This window comes from Notamacropus eugenii, chromosome 1, assembly GCF_028372415.1.
Source record: "Notamacropus eugenii isolate mMacEug1 chromosome 1, mMacEug1.pri_v2, whole genome shotgun sequence".
In the NCBI taxonomy this organism is placed as follows: domain Eukaryota; kingdom Metazoa; phylum Chordata; class Mammalia; order Diprotodontia; family Macropodidae; genus Notamacropus; species Notamacropus eugenii.
The window spans coordinates 518,088,527-518,109,021 of NC_092872.1; the positions used below are offsets into that span (position 1 = coordinate 518,088,527).

The following is a 20,495-nucleotide window of genomic DNA, read 5'->3' on the forward strand; positions in this document are numbered from 1 at the left end:
TTCAGTTTATAAAAACAGAAATAGAAAAATGTACGTTCCAAAATTAATTCCAAAACATAGCATAAAAAATTATTTAATATGGGGGAGAAAAAAAGAATTTTGCCTTAACTCTGTATTATTTTTTTCTTTCAGTGCACAGCAACACTCAATGACCAATGTTACACTACCAGGCAACAACAGCAACTTGATGACCCTAAAGGAAGCATGTCAGGGGACACACTCACAATTCTATTCCATGTTCAATGATTTCCTTTTGTTGCTTGATAACCTCAAACTGCTCAGGGTCATCTGGGACAGAAGTCTGAGTACCAACGCTTCCAATCCCTGAGGACACGGTGGAGTCCATGGAGCTTACACTGCTTCTCCTCCTGATGTCAAGACCTTTGGGCTCGCCCAGGTCCTGATCTGTTGATCTCTCTTGGCCTGCAATTAAACAAAAGAGCACAATTAATATAAAGAGTTAAAAGGTCACAAAACAACAATGAAGTCAAGGCTGGAGATTCCAATGTTCTTTTCATTCATCTCCTCCATGCCACATACATATGACCAAATTTCACTTATGTTTGAAGCAAAATCTTTTTTTAAAATGGCAGAGAGAAGCTAGAAACTAAGGTTTCTAGTGTAATTCTATAGCCTCCATCACAAAAAAAAAAGCTTCTGGTTCATCTTAAACATTTTTGATGAGCAGTAGAAAGAAGTAAAAACAACACTCTCACCAAGACTTGTTTGATGGTTGGGGTTCACATACAGGTCTTTACTCCACTCCACCATGCATTTGAGTATAGATACTAAACATTCAAGACCTTTCTTCCTCAGACTTAATTCCTAAGTGAGAAAAGAGATACAGGATTCATATCCAGGATAAAACTGAGTCACAAACTTTAAAGAGATATAAAGGAACATAGAGGTCATGTAGTCCAAATGCAGAGCAAGAATTTACACAGAAATTTACAGAGCAAGAAACAGAGCTCTAGGAAAGATCAATGAAGCCGAGGTAGCCACTCTTTGAAAAAACTGAGATGACACTGGATATGAATACTTCTATATTCCAAAAAAGACAAAAACAAGGGAAATGTTAACTAATAATATAAGTATTGTGGATTATTTTAAAGGAGCAAACTGTTAAAACTCTTGCAAATGACATATTACAAATATCTTAGCATGAGAATCCTAGAAAGAACATTTACCTGAAGTCAAGAACTGTAGAAGCTGAATTAATCATCTTGAGAGTTAAAAAGTTTCTTGTCACATATTCCATATACTGGACTAGGTTATATATCCTTATGTTTTAAATACCCACAAATATAGTTAAATAGAACCTACATCATTGTACATTTTTTAAAAAAGAAACAGGGACATTTCCAACAGAAATGAATACTAACTATAGAGAATTTATAAGGACTAGATAATAAAATATACCTTTCACAACTATAGGAAGTTATTGTTACAAAAATCATAACTGGCACAATCTGAGAATCCTGTTTGGTAAATGAAAAAGAGGGATGACAGATAACAGACTAATAGCCAAAGTGCTATACTGTCATCCACAAAATGTTAAAATACTCAGGAGAACCTTCCTCTCCCCCATTCCCAACAACCAGGCACCAGGTAGATTATTATAGAGGGATCGATCACATAAAGACATATACAAGAACTGCACATGATAAGAAGGCATGGATAGGTTGTGCTCTGTGAGTGGGGGAATTGGCTAAATCCAGGAGATCATGAAAACCTTGAAAACTGAATAAGTATTCTCAAAGTAGTCATACTCAATGATGGTGTGCATTTCTATCACAGTCTACATTCACAAATAAAACATTAAGCTTTCTGCACTACCATCTGGCAAGGTAAACTGTACACGATTAGGTTCTAAATGCATGTTTACTGAGTAAATGATTATACAGGGCATCTTGTTCAAGTGGAAAACACTGGGAGGGCCTAGATCAAGTGCAGAAAAGAAACAGAATGAAGGCACCTTTACTGGAAGTATAAACTTGACTACTTTAAGAAATCCATAACGATTTTAGCATCTGATCATAAATTTATAGCACAAATATTCTGGACTCAAAAGTTAATTAAAAATCAAAAGTTGCTACAGAATGCACAAGAGGGACAGTTACTAGTGAAAAAATAGTAGCAGGGAATTCTTTAATGAAAAGAAAATCTTCAGCATTTTTAAAAAAAAAGTCTAATAGAGGCTGACAGTTTTTCAAAAGTAGAGTAATCAAAGTTCTGATGCCAGTTGTTCGGTCTTGCTGATTAAACTCACTTTCTTACTTTTTTTAACTCCTTGGTAAATTTGTTATATATAATGTGCTAGGGCCCAAACCTGCAAAAGATTTTGCCACATATTCAATTTGTATTCACTGGAAGAAATTAAATACTTAGCAAAACATTAATAAATAATGACATTAAGTTATTTATTAAAATAATAAGACTGGTTTCTTCACTTAAAAATAAATTTTTCCTGATATCTTTTGTTTTTACTTGGCCTAAATTTTCATTTGTATCCTTCTGACACCTCTAGGTGTCAGAAAGACCCCCTCAAAGAGAAGAGACTGACTTCTAATCTAATCTCTCCAACTATCATGTATATAGTACATATTTTAATAATTGCAAAAATCTGTATTTTGTCTATACTGGAAACTAGGTTTTACTGTACTATATACTTGATAAGGTGACTCAAAGTAGAGAGGTTAGACTGAACTCTTTTCCTCTCTGTGCTTTACCTGCAGAGGAGTCATTCCCAATTCATGTCCACTTCTTCCCTGAGCGATTTTCGACAAATCATTTACAAGGCGCTCAAAAATATTAGCAGCATTCAAATCACAGTCATAGTTGACATAAATATCCACCACACACTGGGCATCTTAAAGATAAGACATGAAGATTAGGGATTTTTTCTTATAAAGGATAAAGGTAAAAAAGGCACAATTTTAACAATGAGCTTTACTTTAATTTCTTGGAGTAAATCTGAATCTGAATTAGTTCTTTGTGAACGCTTCTTTAGATGACAAAAAACCCCCCAAAAACAAAACAAAAAAAAAAACAAACAAAGAGACAGTGGTTCACAACAAAGTTAAGTTCAGTTGTTTCTCAGTCACCTACGACTTCTCACAACCCTAGTTAGGGATTTCTTGGGAAAGATACTGGAGTGGTTTGGCATTTCCTTCTCCAACTCATTTTACAGATGAAGAACTGAGGCAAACAGGATGAAATGACTTGCTCAGAGTCACACACTTGGCAAGTGTCTGAGGCCAGACTGGAGCTCAGGAAGATGAATCTTCCTGACACTAGACCCAGCATTCACCAACTGTGCCACCTAGCTAGCCAAAGCCAGTGGAGTAAGTGCTAAACTACTGCTCAAAAGACAGAAATTCTAGTTTTGATGAATCACAATTCTTTTTCTTGTGTTTTTAGCATTTCTTCTTTTTAAAATTTAAGTTTCAAATTCTCTCCCTCTCCCCCCCAACCCCACGAAGACCAGCAACATGATATCAACTATACATGTGAAATCATATAAAACATTTCCATATAGCCACACATTAAAAAATAAGGAAGAAAAATAAAGAAGTGAGCCAATTCTCTTTCAATGCACACTCAGAGGTGCCTTTTTTACTTCAGCTAAAGTGTAAGAGATTCTGCTCCAACCTTTCATTTTAACTCTGTGTGTCTTTCTGTTTCAAGAGTCTCTTGTAAACAACATATTGCTGAATTCTGGCTTCTAACCCATCTGCTTTCAATTTATTGGTGAGCACATCTCATTCACATTCACAGTTAAGATTATTAACTGTGTATCCCATTATCTTCTATTTCTTTCTGTCTCTTTTCATCCTGTCCCTTCTCGAAACCCTATTTTACTTCTAGCCACTGCCTCCCTTAATCCACCCCTCCTTTTGTCATCACTCCTTCACTGTCCCCTCCCCCAGCCTTTTCTCTTATCCCCTTCCCCTTCTATTTCCCTACTGGGTAACTAACATATCCATACACAACTGTGTATGTGTGTGGCTATGTGTATATATGTATCACACATGCACACACACACACACACACACACACACATACACTCTTTTGAGGCCACATATGGCCTTCTCAACCCTTGGGTGCAGCCTTTTGATTAGTTCAAGTTTTACAGAACAAATCCTTTTATTAAGAGCGTACGTTCTGTGAAGTTTGGATTCAGTCAAAGGGCCATACTTGAGAACCTAGAGGGCCACATGTGGCTTTGAGGCTGCAAATCATTTTCGTAGACTGGAAAAATATCTTACCTCAACTTTTTGTTGGGTCTGTCACTCCAAAATTTGATTTGATTTGGCATTATTTTAAAGTTGTTTGAAGGGGAATCCTAGAAGGTGTCAGCTGGCTGGCAGCTTCAATCCTCCATTTTGTCTCTGCTACCCCACTAAGTATTTCTAAGTGCTTTAATACTTGTCAAGTCTTGCCATTTCTAAGTGCCTCCAATATGCCAGGCACTGAACTAGGCACTAGGAATTTAAAGGAAAAAGTAAAACAAAGTCCTAAAAGGAGCTAACATTTTAAAAAGCAAGACAACAAGCACAAGAAGACACAAAACGTATACAAAAACAGTCATGAGGCAATGTTGGAGAAAAAGACATTAACTGTAGTGAGATCTCATATATTTGAGCTAATTCTTGATAGAAATAAGGATGTCAAGAGGTAGAGGGAGGAGGGAATGAATCCCAGGGATAGGGGGCAGTCGGTGTAAAAATACAATATATAAATGTAAAAATATAAGTTAGAAACAGCAAGAAGGCCAGTATGGCTAGAAGGTAGAATTGTATAAAGAGAAGTAATATAAAGGAAGGTTAAGAGGAAAAGCTTGTGATAAGCATCAAATGCCAAACAGAGGCCAAACTGAACCGCTGGAGTACTAGGGAGTTACTCTCATTTACTCAGTAGGGAGGTGACATGATAAAGACTTGTGTTTTAGGTAAAGTACTTTGCTAGCTATGTGGAAAACAGATAATAGTGGGAAGACATTTGAGCCAGGAAGACCAATCAGCAGACTACCACAGCAGTCCAGGGGAAAGGTGATAATGGTTTGAACTAGAATAGTAGTTGTGTGAAGAGAGTAAAGGGGATGTATGAGACATATAGATATTAAAACACAAAAAGATTTGGTAAGTGGTTAGCTATGTGGTGTGAATGAGAGTAAGGAGTGAAGTATGGCTCTGAGATTGTACATCTAAGTGATTAGAGTGATGGTGTTCAATTTGATGGAAATATGGAAGTGATACCATCGACATCACTTACTGAATAACTTTAGGCAACTCTTTACACTCAAGAAAACAAGTTCACTTAGAAGGAAACACTTCCTCCAGCTCTCTCATCACACTCCGTACCTCATTAAAGTCATCCTACTCTTTTGATTCACAGTAGTTATATGCAAAGTTAGAGACATGTCATGTTTTGCAGGCTTACTGATCAGAGTAGTTACCCCAATACCTCGCACAGAGCTCATGGCATTATCCATAGCAAATGTTTGACAAATAATAGCAGAATAAATGAAATACCTGCACAAATCCTAGTCAGAGTCTGAATAACCATCCATTTGTGCTCAAAAGAACTTGTCGATGTCTCTAAAATGTTCAAGAAAATCTCTTTGAAAAATACCTGCATGAATGAAAACCAAAAGAAAAGTTTTAACAGACAGGTTAAATTCAACACTTTGTGTAATCTACCCCCAAAAGAATCTTTCTTCTTCTGGAAATGCAAAGCTCCTTTTCCAAGTAATCTTGGTTTTTAATTGTGACATGAGCAGTTCAAATGCTATCAACTAATTAAACACAAAATTCAATGACTATACCTCAATCTGCATTTTCAAATGTGTCTTAAAGTTTGAAAGAAGTGTGAGAAAAATGGCAAGAGACAGCTCAAAAACATCAGGCACTGAAGACACTCCATTTTTGGATAACGCCACACAGAGGTATTGCTTGATTGCATTGATGAACATTTCATGGGTCCTGAAGACAGGGCCAGCATTTTGCAACACTGACAGAAGTAACTGAAGTGAAACCACCTTTGAACGTAGCTCATGAGATCTGAAGAGAAAAAGCAAAATGTAGTCTTTAAAATATTGGTGCTCCTTAACACCTTCTAACAAGAATATTTATTTGCCCTCTATGTCACTGAGGATTTCTTTTCTGCAACAGTCAGGAAGTCATGAGTTGGGCTTTATATCTGATTTACTGTGCAATGATGAGGTAAAGCAGATCTAGTCTCAAGTCTAGCTGCTTCTCCATCTACCAGCTAGAAAAACCTAAATGTTTTCTTCTTCAAGATGATCCAGCTCTATTCTGCACTAGGGGAATCAAGGAGTTTTCTTTAGTTTAGCCTCAGTGGCTGCAGAAAAGGATAAGCCTAAGGGTTTAAATATGAACCCATAAGGAAATACTACAATAATTATAAAAAGGTTTATCAACTAAAGACTTGGTGCTGAAACTTCCTGCAGTGCAAGAAGCATCAAAACACGGTAACTGCTGCTTGATAACTTTCATTGTAAAAACCATATATTGCTTCTGGAACACGATGGGGAAGATATACTCTGATAAACTTTCTTACTTGGGATCTGGGGGTCCTTCACCTAGTGGCTTCATGGAGAGCTTGCAGAGGGACCTGAACACTAGAAAGGCATCTTTCTGCAGAATGTGAGAAAATTTTGCAGCCACTTGAGGTCCATGTGCATCTGATTCCTAATGTTAAAGTAAAACAAAAAAACAGTCAAGATGATGGCTTTTAAAAAATTGCAAAATTAGCAAATTTACTTCTTCAAAAAAGTTGAATACATCAAAGAAATTAATTATGGCCTTGAACATGGACTTCAAGGGTAGAGGGAGTTACATGACGATTGAAAATAAAAACCATGTTCAGTTCAAAAGTTTGTACCAACTGACTTAACAGCTGTATGACCCTGAGCAAGTCACTTAACCCCAACTGCCTCTCCCTCCCCCCCCAAAAATTTTTGTACCAACAGGACTAAGCTTATTTTATAAACATAAACACAATGAATACACAATTAGTTGAGATACCAGGCTAGGTAAAGCAACACTTAATGTTAAATCCCCTGGTTGTTTTCCTTAGGCCTCATCTTCCCTGCTTTAACTTTTAACACCACTGACACTGCCCCTCCTCCTGGATACTTTGTCCTCCCCGGACTCGGGAGACATTGTTCTTTACTCCCACGTAGCTCCTTTTCTTGGATTATCATTCATCTTTCAGAAACAAGCCACAAGGGTACCCAGGACTCTTTCCTGGGACTTTTTCTGTCTCAACATTTTCTTCTCTGGTGGTCTCATGCATAAATTACCATACCCATGCAGTTAATTTCCAAATCTAAATATCTAGCTCTAGTCTCTTTATTAACATCCAATCTCATATCACCTGACCAGGTGGTCATTCTCACCTGGATAACCCATGAGTATCTCAAATACATGTCCAAAAGAGAATTATATTTCCTTCAAAATTGTTTCTCTTTTAAATTTGTCTGTTTCTATTGAAAGCACCCCAAGTTTACAATCTGAATCACCCTTGAATCTTACTCCTTCCTCACTTTCTACATCCTATCAGTTGTCAAGTCTTGCTGATATATTGCCATAATCTCTCTCAAATTCACCCTCTTTTCTCTACTTCAGCCACTACTCTAGGTTAGGTCCTCATCACTTCTCTCTCATCTGTAATGCTGCAAGAAACTATCTCCTTTTTTCTCCAACATGCCAGTTCATTTTCCCCAGAGGTGCTAAAGTTCACTCCTTTTCTCAAAAATATTCAGTGGCTCCCTATTGGCTCTAGAATAAAGTACAAAAAATATTCATAACAGCTCTTTTTGTGGTGGTAAAGAATTAGAAATTGAGGGGATGCCCATCAACTGGGGAATGGCTGAACAAGTTGTGGTATATGATTGCAATGGAATACTACTGTGCTACAAGAAGTGATGAGCAGGTTGATTTCAGAACAATCTGGAAAGACTAACAAGAACTAATGCAAAGCGAAGTAAACAGAGCCAGAAGAACATTGTACATAATAATAGTAATATTGTAAGATGATCAACTATGAATGACAGCTATTCACAGCAGTACAATAATTTAGGACAATTCCAAAGGACTCATGATGAAAAATGCTATCCATATCCAGAGAAAAAACTGATGGAGTCTGCATGCAGATCAAAGTATGCTCTTTTTCACTTTATTTTTTTGCATGTGTTTTTTTCTTTTGGTCTGTTTCTTCTTTCATAATATGATTTAACATGGGCATGCTTTAATGACTACACATATATAACCTATATAAAATTGATTACCATCTTGGGGGGGAGGTGAAAATTTAAAAAAAAGAATGTTAAAAACTATCTTTACATGTAATTGGGAAAAAACAAAATACTATTTAAAAAACAGAATAAAATACAAACTCCTCAGGAGTTTTGAACTTAAAGGCATTAACAATGTGGTTCCAATCTATCTTTCTAAATTTATTTTTGTATTTTTGCTTTCATACACTTTAGTATTATTAAAAAATTGGTCTTGGTTCAGATGGTCCTTGAACTTGGCATTCTTTACCTGTACACAGGCAGTTCTCCACCTGGAATGAGCTTCCTAATTTTCAACTCAGAAATCCTAAGTACTGTTAGACTATCACCTCCAAGATGAAGCCTTCCCTAAATTTCCCAGCTGTTACTGTTCTCTCCCTCAATTTACGTGGTCTTTACTTACTGCTACACTTGTGGTATATTTCAGTAGCATGTAAGGTCCTTATAAGGGACTGTTTTCTTCTTCTGTATCTTGGACACAGCACAGTACCTTGTACAGAGTGGAGACTTTTTAGGGCTGAAGAAAATGGAATCTAAACTACCAAATCTCATAATTATTATTTGGCTGAAATTCAACTGTAACTTGATGTTTACTAGCTTATTTTGATTTCAATTTTATTTTGTATAAAAAAGCTCACTTCAACTTAAAGGACTTGTGTACCCAATAAAGGTACAGCTTTCACCAATCCAGGGTGTAAGCACTCCCCAGTCTTAAAAGGCTGTTGCTGTGAATGTCCGAGGTGAAAAAAAATTTATCACCTGGTGGTCAAACAGTTCAACTGGTCTTTAGATCAGAGATAAATAGCCCACTGCCAAACTTGTCCTCAGAGTCTTTTCAACATGGTAGAAGCTGTTAAAGTTAATGTTTGCATCAATAAGACCTTCAAGACCCCAGGATCATCTCTGGTCTTACAATGTCATGGCATACGAGAACTACTTCAGAGAAGTTTCATTAAAAAAGGAACAGAAAAAAATGAAACTTGGTCATACAAAACAGTCATCACGATATCAACAATCTCATACCAGATTATCAGCTGATGATAATGACTGCCTATCATCTGCAATTCCATTGGTTTGGGAGTTTTCATCAATTCCACTAGAAGTAAGGTCCTTGGTCTCCAATTCTCCCAGGACTCTCTCAGCTTCCAATATACCATGTTTTCCCGTGGCTTCTTAAAATGGGAACGCGTAACACCACAAAATTAGTATTTGCAATTTAAAAAAATCTTTATCTAAAAGTGTTGACTACACAGAATCATTTTAAAGTTAAAAGGAATAAAAAAATCATCAAATCTAGCCTTCTCAACTTACTGGTAGGGAAACTGAAGTCTAGAGTGAACGAGTGACTTATTTGAGGGCACACAGTGGGTTTAATAGTCAGACTGGGACTAAAGGACTCCTTGTTACATAGTCTATTGGCTGTATCCCCTACCCACACCTATCATGATCAGTGACTGGCACTAGAAAACAGGAAAAAGTCTGCAAGTGTCAAGAATAGAGGCACTTTACTGTAACAAATGGAAAGTCTTCTAACACCTATTGACATCGTCTGACACTGTTAAAACATGTGATGGCTAGATGCATTATCACATAGGTGCTCCTGGCTCAATGTCAGTGAGATCAAAGTTACTGACAAACAAGTTTATAATTTTTGGGTTCCAAGGAAAAGGTCTTTTAACGTAATTGGAAAAAAAAGAAAAAAGCCCACCCACACTAATATATATGTAAAGACATTCATCTTTTTTTTCTTTTACCTTTAACAGCAGATGTTACTACATCTTCTAAGATGCCCTTCACCACTTCATGAGCTCCTTCAATAGGGGTTTCCTCAGAACCTACGTGCCCAAAGATTTCCAGGAAAGATAGAAGGGGGCAAAAAAGTAAAAGACATTACCAATACTTTTTTAAAAAAAACTCCTTAGAAGATAAAATGGATCAAGTGCTACAGAGAATATCACTTAAAGTTTATACCTGCAAAATTCTACAATACCATATGAATATACTGACTCTGATACCTGCAAGTCACTAAATCATATCTATTCCTATTCTACAGAATTTCCCCTATTCTGTGATGTGTGTGGGGTACATATATTTAAATCTACATCCGTCCATCTGTCCATCCATTCATCCATCCATCCATCCACCTATCTATCTGTGGGGAATCCACACAGACACACTTTAAATTTATAATGATCAGTATTGTGGAAAACAGGAGTAGTATTTCAAGACTATAGACAAGTTCTATTTTTCAAAAAGGAGATGAATACTTCAAATAGCCTGGTGAGTTTGACAAAATATTCTAGAAATGTAATAAATATGTTCCAGAAAGCACTTTCTCATTCACTCAACATGTGACTGAGAATGATTTATGAGTACTTAACAAGACATAAGTGCAATCAATCAAGCAGAAGGCATCTATTAACAACATACTGTAAACCAGATATTATATTAGATATTGGGGGCACAAAAACTAGGGAGAAAAGTTCCTAGCTTCAGAGCTTACCTACATTTTAAAACAGGAGAGACAATATATACATATATAAATATATACAAAACATATACAATGCAGATATAAAGTAAACTTTAAGGAGTTAAAGGCTAAAAACAGTAGCAGGTAGAGAGGTCCAGGAAGGGTCTCATGGAAAAAGAGGACAACCCTGAGTTATCCTGAAGAAAATGTGGTTTAGGAAAATCATTGTTGGATGTGGGGAATCAAGTGAACTAAATTTCAGTCTCAGCTCTGTCACTAATTAGAAGTAAAATCTTGAGCAATTTATTTCATTTCTTGATGAAAAGGAAAACTTCTGGGAGGCCTGGAAGGACTTACATGAAGTGATGCTGAGTGAAATGAGCAGAAACAGAAGAACACTGTACACAGTTATCAGTCACAATGTGCAAGGACTGTTTCTGGTAGAACTATGACTTCACAGCAATGCAAGGACCTAAAACGTTCTCAAACGACTCGAGGCAAAATGCCATCCACATCCAGAGAAAGAACTATGGAATTGGAAAGCAGAATGAAGCAGAATATTTTCTCTTGTGTAATGTTTTGTTTTTTTCTTATGGTTTCTCCCATTTGTAAATTTTGATTCTTCTATGCAACATGACTAATGTGAAAATGTGGTTAATAAGAATGTATATGTAGAACCCATATAAGATTGCATGCTGTCTCGGGGAAGGAAAAGGGATGGAGGGGAGGAAATCTAAGACTTATAGAAGTGATTAAAAAAAATTGAAAACAATTCCCCAATTGATAAATGGTCAAAGGATAGGAACAGGTAGTTTTCAGAGAAGAAATTAAAGCTATCTATACTCATATGAAAAAATGCTCTAAATCACTTTTGATTAGAGAGATACAAATCAAAACAACTCTGAGACACCACATCACACCTATCAGACTGGCTAACATGACAAAACAGGAAGATGGCAAATACTGGAGAAGATGCAGGAGAGTTGGAACACTAATTCATTGTTCGTGGAGCTGTGAGCTGATCTAACCATTCTGGAGAGTAATTTGGAACTATGCCCTAAGGGTTACAAAAATGTGCACACCCTTTGACCCAGAAATACTGCTTCTAGGACTGTATGCCCAAGAGATCATAAAAATGAGAAAGGGTCCCACATACACAAAAATATTTATAACAGCTCTCTTTGTGGTGGCCAAAAACTGGAAATCAAGGGGATGCCCATCTATTGGGGAATGGCTGAATAAATTGTGATATATGAATGTTAGGGAATACTACTGTGCTAAAAGAAATGATGAATAGGAAGACTTCAGAGAGGCCTGGAAAGACTTATATGAACTGATGTTGAGTGAAAGGAGCAGAACCAGGAGAACTTTGTATACAGCGACAATCAGACTGTGCAAGGAATTTTTCCGGTACACTGAGTACTTCATTGCAATGCAAGGACTTAAAAAATTCCCAATGGACTCTTGAGGCAAAATACCTTCCATATCCAGAGAAAGAACTATGGAATTAAATCACGGAATGAAGCAGACCATTTTCTTTTGTATATTGTCTTGTTTTATGATTTCTCCCACTCATTTTAATTCTTCTATGCAACATGACTAAGGTGAAAATGTATTTAATAGGAATGTATGTGTAGAACCTATATAAAACTGTATGCCATCTCAGGGAGGGAGTGGGGAAGAAGGGGGGAAGGAGAAGAAAAAAATTAAGATATATGGAAGTGATTGTAGAACACTGAAAACAAATAATTTAATTTAAAAAAAATCTGAAAATAAATAATTTTTAAAAATTACTTCATTTCTCCAAACCTCAGTTGCCTTACTACTAAAATATGGAGACTGAGTTAACTCCTAACATTCTATTATTTAGGGACTATAAAACACTAATTGGGCAGGAAAGGAAAACAGTCACTCCTCAACATTCTTGAGTTCGATTTTCAAAACTTCAAGCATTTGCAGAATTTTATTAGCAACCTCACTCTCACTTTCGCACTGGCAACTACACACATTCACAGCTATGCACAGTAGGAAAAAAATGAGAAGTGCGCTGCAGGCAAGGTTGCGGAGCAGGTGGTAATTCTAGGCACTTCACTTGTCTTATTTACCCTCCAGGTGCAAAGAGCTCCCCATGCATTCATTACTTATTTTCATTGTTTATCTTTAAAACTGGAGTTTGGGGTCACCATTAAGCCCCCAAAGTGTAGTTTAAGTCCCCTAATCTCTAAGGCCAAGTGTGTAAAGTTAGTAACGCAGTTTAGTGAAAAAAAATAAAGATATCAGATAAACTTTGTGCCAGAATGTCTGCATCCACTGTCAACCTCAAATCTGGTGTGAACTAATTAGGCAAATTGTTACATCTGCAAAAAGGAGGCAAGTATTTGTAAAAGTGTTCATTAATCCACTCCAGAAAGGGCATATTATCAGAATTCATTGTTCTGTTACAAAGAAGTGTGTGTAGAAAAGTGTATTTTCAGCAATCTCTAGCAAAAGATTATAATTTTTTGCAGTTTGCAGGAACCTAACGCCCTATTTTCCATAATTTCAATGTATCAACATTCACATTTTTGACCTTCACATCATTTTCTAGGTGCCTTATCTGGTACAAAAGTTGAGGATTGACTGTAGTTTCACAGAGACAAAAAGAAGACTCTTTAAAGGTCTTAATTTTTAGGTCCAGATTTCACACAAGTGAGTCACCATGAAAAACAAGATTTCAAAATACCTAATTTTATGTTAAATTAATCTAAAACTATGTATAGTTACCTCTAATCCACTTCAACATATTTATTATCTGGTATGGAATGTTCTTTATATTGGGCAAAAAGAAATTAAGAAGTTGTCCCATTCAAAATTCACAGTAGTAGTTAACAAGAATGGTGACCTTATTAGCTCCCATTAATTTAATTATCATCTTCATGAACGTGGCTCTCAGATATATGTATATATTTTGAGCCCTCATTTCTCACCTTAGCTCTAGTCCCACATCAATAACTGCCTATTGAACATTTTGAACTAAATGTCCCATAGGCACCTGAAACTCAAAATGTCCAAAAAACCCCCACAGGTTTTCCCTCCAAAAATTCACTCCTGTATTTTGAGAACTTCTCTATTAATGTCAAGGGCAGTTAGCACATTGCCTGGCACATTGTAGGCACCTTATAAATGTTTACTGATTAACTGACTGTCAGGTACCACTATCCTTCCATTAACCCAAGTTTGTACCCTTAGGTGTCACACTACACTCTGTACCTTCCCTCAACCCACATATCCATTCAGCTGCCAAATCTTGTCATCTTTACCTCTGTGATATCTCTCACATACATCTTCTCTTCATGCACCCTGCTATGTATACTGAATCTTATTTGGTCTTTCAGCCTTATGTCTCTCTCCACTCCAATCCACTGTCACTGTCATTCTAAAGCATAGGTCTGATGGTATCACTCCCCACCTCCATACAAAAAACTTCAGTGGCCCTCTATTACCTTTTACATCAAATATAAACTCCTGTTTGCCATTTAATGGAAACCTGAACCCATCCCACCTTTCCAGTCTATTATAGATCATTCACCTGTCACACCTTCTACAATATAGACAAATCAGTCTTCTTGCTGTTACACATTATGCCCTATCTCCTATCTTCATGCCTTTGCATTGGTTGTCCTTCACTCTTGGAATGCATTCCCCTCTTCACCTCTGCCTCTTGGAATTCCTGGCTTTCTTCAGGATCATCATATACATGGAGCCTTTCCTCCCTTAGAGATTAGTGTCTTCCTCCAAAAAATAACCAAATTTGCATGTGTGCGCACATATATATACACATACATATACCCCCCATATATGTTCATGTTATCTCCCACCAACAGATTGTAGACTTCACGAGGTCAGGCATAGTTTTGTTTTTGTAATCACAACATTTAACACAATGCTAGTATGTATTAATAAATTCTTGGTGATGAAATAAAAAGAGAAAGGAGCCAAGAAGCATTCTAAACACAGTTTAGACACCAAAAAGAGCTGGTGACAATAGCATACAAACTATATTAATAGCAGTAATAATTAAGGTGTATAAATTAAAAGGTGATCTAGATATATTATCTCCTTTGAGTCTCACAAAACACTGGCAGGTAGATAGTACAAGTATAGTTATCCCTTCCATATCACAACTTTCCCCATTAAGGTTAAGATATATCAGGTTGGCATAGGAAATTAAATGTGAAATTTTTGAGTTTTGCGGAAGCTACAGGCAACACAGAATTTATGACCAAATACTTAACCCAAATTTTATAATAAGGTATTGTAAAATAGCTCATAAAAGAAAAAAAAATTCAGACATCTTCCCTGATACAAAGGGAAAGCAAAAAAGTTTTATATGTATTTTCCAGATCATGGGGAATGCTGTGCCCCTAACTCCTGAGATGTGGAGAAGATAACTCTATCATAACTGCCACTTTATAGATGAGGAAACAAACCATAGTTCAGAGGAGAAAATGACTCTAAGATCACACAGTTTGTTGGCAGGAGACTTCAGATAATAATAGGATCTTTGATGCCAAGTACAATATTCTATATACTATAATGTCCTTCTGGGTTTTGTTCTCTGCAAAAGACAGGTAATACGATCAAATGAAAAGAGCCCTGGACTCGGAGTCAGATCAGAGTTCAAAGTTCCAGTTCTGCTACTTGTTACCAATATGACAACATACAAATCACTCCCCCTGTTTGGGTCTAAGTTTTCTCCTTTGTAAAATGAGAGCTTCTATTTAAAGGTCTATACTGCTTACCAAATGAAGTCTGCATCCTGACATTCCCAGTCTTTTATAATCTGACTTCAACATGCTCTGCTAGCATTATGGACATGGCATTATTTTAAGAACTGAGCCAGGAGAGAAGGGGAAGAGCAGAAGATAAAAACAAAACTGTCTCTGCCCTTGGAGGGTTTATATCCTGCTTCTGGGGCAGAATATGTACATAGAGAAATGTCACTCAAGGTACAGAGAAAATGGGATATGGAAGCAAACAAATACCTTAGGATAGAAAGTTGGGAATGAAAGAGCACTCACAACTAAAGGATATGAGGGAAAGAGTCATGGAAGAGGTGGCACTAGATCTAAACTTTGAGGGAAAATTGAGAGACACAGGAAAAGGAGAGTTAGCCTGCAAGGCAAGAAACATGAAGTTTGATTTCTACCACTAACTCTTATTACCATAACAAGGCATAGGACATCATCTCTGTAAGGATCACTTCCCTTTCTGAATAATGTCTGTAGTACTGATTTTACCAGGTTGTCTGGAATGAGACTCAAATGAGATAAAAGACACAAAGTGCTTCACAAACTTTAAAATACTATATTACTGTTATTAAGCCCATGGGAACAGTATGGTATAGTGAAATGAATGCCAGATCTGAAGGCAGAGTCCCTGGGTTTGAAACTTAGCTCTGCCACTGACCCAAAATCCTAAAGGCAACCAGTCACAACCTTTTTGAGTCACATAAGCCCATGAAGGTTATGATTCTAGACAAGTAGTGATAAAGAGGGAGTGCATTACAGGGATAAGGGATGGCTTCCGCAAATAAATGGAGGCAGGAAATGGAATGCTGATTTCATCGAACAGCTAATCGTCTAAATTGGCTAGAGTACAAGGAGAACGATTTGAAATGATGCTGGAAAGGTAGGTAAGAATCATTTTTTAAGAAGGAGATAAATATAACTATGGCTGGGAGAAAATGCTTTAAAATTAAATAAAGTGATCAAAAAAGATAAACACTTTTCACTACATAAAATTTTAAAACTTTTGCATGAGTACAATCAATGCAGCTAGAATAAAAAGGGAAGATCCTAAGCAAAAACATCTTGTCAATAAATCTATCTGAGAAAAGTCTGATATCCATCATCTATGCCCATTATACATGCATGGATGTATCTATTCCTTACATATGAACAAGAGTCATTCAAATATGAATAGGGAGTTTTTTAAAAAAGAAATGCAAATTAACCACAACCAATCAATCAACAAAATTTTATTAAGTACTTACTATGTTTCTGGCACTGAGATAAGTGCTGAGGATATTTAAAAAAAAAAAAAAAGCAAAACTAAGTCTCTGCTCTCATAGCAAATAAAGTCTAACCATAGGAAAAAATACTCCAAATCAATAATAAGAGAAATGCAAATTAAAACAACTTTGGGATTTCACACCATATCACATTAACAAAGATGATAAAAATGGTAAATATTAGAGGGGCTGATGAAAAACAAGCACACTAATGCTCTGTTGGTAGAAGTAAGAATTGATTCAATCAAACAATTTGGAATTATATTAGAAAAGTCATATGTAACTCTTTAAGCCAATGATAACACTACTAGCAGGCCTGCACAACCTGTGGTAGGCACACCAAAGGATTTCAGGTGGCCTGTGAAAAATGTAGAGGAAAACATCCTTTGTGGGTAGAGAAAATCCTTCGGTGTGCCACAAACAACTTGTGGGCCATGGGTTGTGCAGGCCTGCTTTTAGACATAGGAAAAGAAGGTTTAAGACAGAGGAAAAGGTCTCATATACAGGTAGTTCTCACTTTATATAAATTTGCATTACACAAATTTGAATTTACATTAAAAAATTCTTAAAGAAATCTGCATTCCAAAACAATACCAATGATTTCTGTATAGTACAGTGCGCTTTCTCACTGTTGCCCTCTCTCCACTCCTGCCCTTTAGCTTGGTGCTCCAAGACTCCCACTCCCCACCCCAACCCCAAAAAAACCCCAACAAAAAAGAAACATACCTAACAACTTAAAAAACCCTCCAAGTGGAAGTAGAAGAATAGACGCAGAGAGGGACTACCATTGGATTGGGGATGAATTTGAGACTTCCAGAACAGAGAGAGGAAATTTTTGCCCCACTCCACACACCCTCCCATGTGTTCAGCCCCAGCATGTTTGTCTTCTGTCCAGTCGAGTTCAGGTACCATGTGTCTGTCTCTATCCTCCATGTGTCTGCCCCACTGTGTGTTCTTCCTCTCACTTCCTGGCAGTTCTATGGGTCCTTAAACTGTGTGCTGGCCCCCTCCCTTCTTGGGTTGCTGCCTCCTTCCCCCTCTCCCTTCTCCATGTGGGCATATTCTCATTACATAATAATCACTTAACACAGAGGTCTGTGGAATGATCCACATATATAAAGCAAGAACTATCTGTATATAAATATACTGTATCACTTTTTGTGGTAGCAAACAACTTGAAAGAAAATAGGTTCCAATAAATTAGGCAGTGGCTAAACAAAATGTGGTATGAATGTATTATTGCAACATAATACTACACTGATACAACTAATATGACTATTATTACGATATTAAGAAATGTAAATATAAGGAACTCAGGAAAACTCTGTAAGACTTGCATGATGCAGGAGTGAAGCAAGGCAAACTCAGGAAAATAGTTTACACAAGGACAACACAAAGGTTGAGGAAAACAACATTAAAGTACTACGACAAAACTCTGGGCAGGGCAATGACCAATCATGACTTCAAAGCCCTGATAAGTAAAGTATGCCTCTGGCATCTAGGAAGACAGGTAGGCTAAAGGTGCAAAATGATGCATACACTGTCAGATAGGATCAACGTGCTGATCTGTTTTGCTTAACTATACTTCTTTGTTAGAAGAGGCCTCTATAGAGGCTGCTGGGAGCACAGTGGATAGAGCCCTGGATCTGGAGTCAGGAAGACTTGAGTTTAAACCCGGTCTCACACATGAGCCATATGACCTTGGGAAAATCACTTAACCTCCGTTTGCCTAGGTTTCCTCAACTGTAAAACAGGGATAATATCACCTATTTCCTAGGGGTTGTTGCAAATGAGACAATATTTGTGAAGAGCTTAGCTTAGTACCTGGAACACAGAAGGCACTATATAAATGCTAGCTATTATTATTTTAGAAAATGGACCATCATTGAGAAATGAAAGCAATGTGAAAAAGTAGGGTTTTTTTTTTAAATAAACTTAAATTTTTAAAAATAAGAAAGAAATATAAGCGAGTCAGATTATAGAGGGCCTTAAAAAGTCTGGCTGAGACACTAAGAGACAACAGAGGATCACTGACGGTTTTTGAGCAAAGGAATGACGCAGTCAGATGTAGACATCAGGAAAATCATTTTGGCATCTCTGTTAAAGATGGACTGGAGAGGTCATACTGGGACTAGTAGTTTGGGTGGCTGGGATAATAAGAACTTGAAAGAGGAGGTGCTTCTTCTGTGAAATGAGAGAATGGAATGATTATGAGAACTATCATGGAAGCAAAATCAATAGGATATGGATTGGATACAGAAGAGAAGGGAGACTCTAGGAGGATTCATGCTTTGGGTAACATAGTAGAAGGATGATGTTTCCCACAACATAAATAAGGAAACTTAGAGGAGGGTAGATTTAAGTAGAAAGATGAGGAACTACTTTAGACATGTTGGATTTGACATGCCAGTAGGAAATATAAATAAAAATGCTGTCTTAGAGCCTATTTCAGCCACCACCCTTACCTACAGTTGCCTGCTTTCCTATCTCATAGATGCAAGATACTCCAGTTACAAAGCACTGAACAAAAACTCCTGAATGATCTGTTTACTGTACTCATATCATGCTATATGGTCTAGAGACTGGCTCAGGAGAGTTAACAGTTAAATCAGAAATTCAGGTTATGAACTTTAATTCTGACACCTTTGTTCTCTGAGCTCATGATCACTTACAGTAGTGAGCCCATGGAATATGGGAATGTGTCTCAAGTTCAGTCAAAGTGCTGAAGAACTAGCTGTATCTTTGAGAACAGGCACAAAGTCAACCACAAGATAAGTCAAACTCATTTTCCCTTCCTTCCTTCTTCACACTTCATCTAAAATGCTCAAAGAATCCAAAGCATAGATTAGGGTGTAGAATTGAAGGATATTCTTTGTAGGCAAACGAAGACTGAAAAGGGCTAGAGACAGCTAGGGATTGGTATGGTGGGAAGTAGACTATGTATGTGTGATTTAGTAAAAGAGAGTAAGAAGGAATAGCTAGATAGGTAGGAAAATTAGGAGAGAATGTCTTGAAAACAAAGGGAATGAAAAACATCAAGGAGGAAGAGGAAGTGGTCAACAGTATCAAGAGCTGCAAAGGAAAGAAGGTGAGAGAGAATCTGACTCTTAGGGATAGAGGCTTATTTTTCATGTTGTTAGTTTTCCCGTGATGCCCTAAATCCCCCTCAGAAACTAGGAAAACCAACATACTTTAAATATGGGGATCTGTCCTGTACACAAAAAGGGTAAACTAGGAAGCCATTTAAGTGAGCTGCTACCCACTCCATCCTCCTAACCCAATCTACTAAGGGCTCCGTTGGCTGTAAGGAATATAACCTTCAATAAATTTCATTTGGATGCTTAAGTTTTGTGTATGGGTTCTCTTTTTCCTTCCCTAGCATGGATGCTGATTTATCACAGAATTATCCCTCTGAAGAAATGTCTGCCATCGAAAGTAGAAATTAAATGGGTATAACTTTGTTCTGCTCACTTTAAGGAAAAAATCCTATGAACCTAAGAAATGGCATTGCTTCATACTGGTGTAAAGAGGTATAACTGAGATACCCAGTAGACCACCAGAGATTTGGGACTGAAGTTCAGGAAAAAAAATAGAGCTATATACACAAATTTCAAATTCAGCAATGCAGAGATAATTGAAGCCACAGGAGCTAA

General features: G+C 37.0%; 1 protein-coding gene across 3 annotated transcripts in view; it reads right to left on the minus strand.

The window, feature by feature from the left end:
* ARFGEF2 (ARF guanine nucleotide exchange factor 2) overlaps positions 1–20,495 on the minus strand; it is a 106,075-nt gene that overhangs the window by 45,362 nt on the left and 40,218 nt on the right. For all 3 annotated transcript variants that reach the window (XM_072633623.1, XM_072633622.1, XM_072633624.1), the window contains exons 7-14: positions 10,075–10,155; positions 9,344–9,492; positions 6,583–6,713; positions 5,828–6,062; positions 5,535–5,634; positions 2,730–2,869; positions 717–825; positions 225–423 (exon numbers count right to left, since the gene is read on the minus strand). In XM_072633623.1, coding sequence (XP_072489724.1) covers positions 225–423; positions 717–825; positions 2,730–2,869; positions 5,535–5,634; positions 5,828–6,062; positions 6,583–6,713; positions 9,344–9,492; positions 10,075–10,155 — 1,144 coding nt within the window. The remainder of the gene's footprint in view (positions 1–224; positions 424–716; positions 826–2,729; positions 2,870–5,534; positions 5,635–5,827; positions 6,063–6,582; positions 6,714–9,343; positions 9,493–10,074; positions 10,156–20,495) is intronic.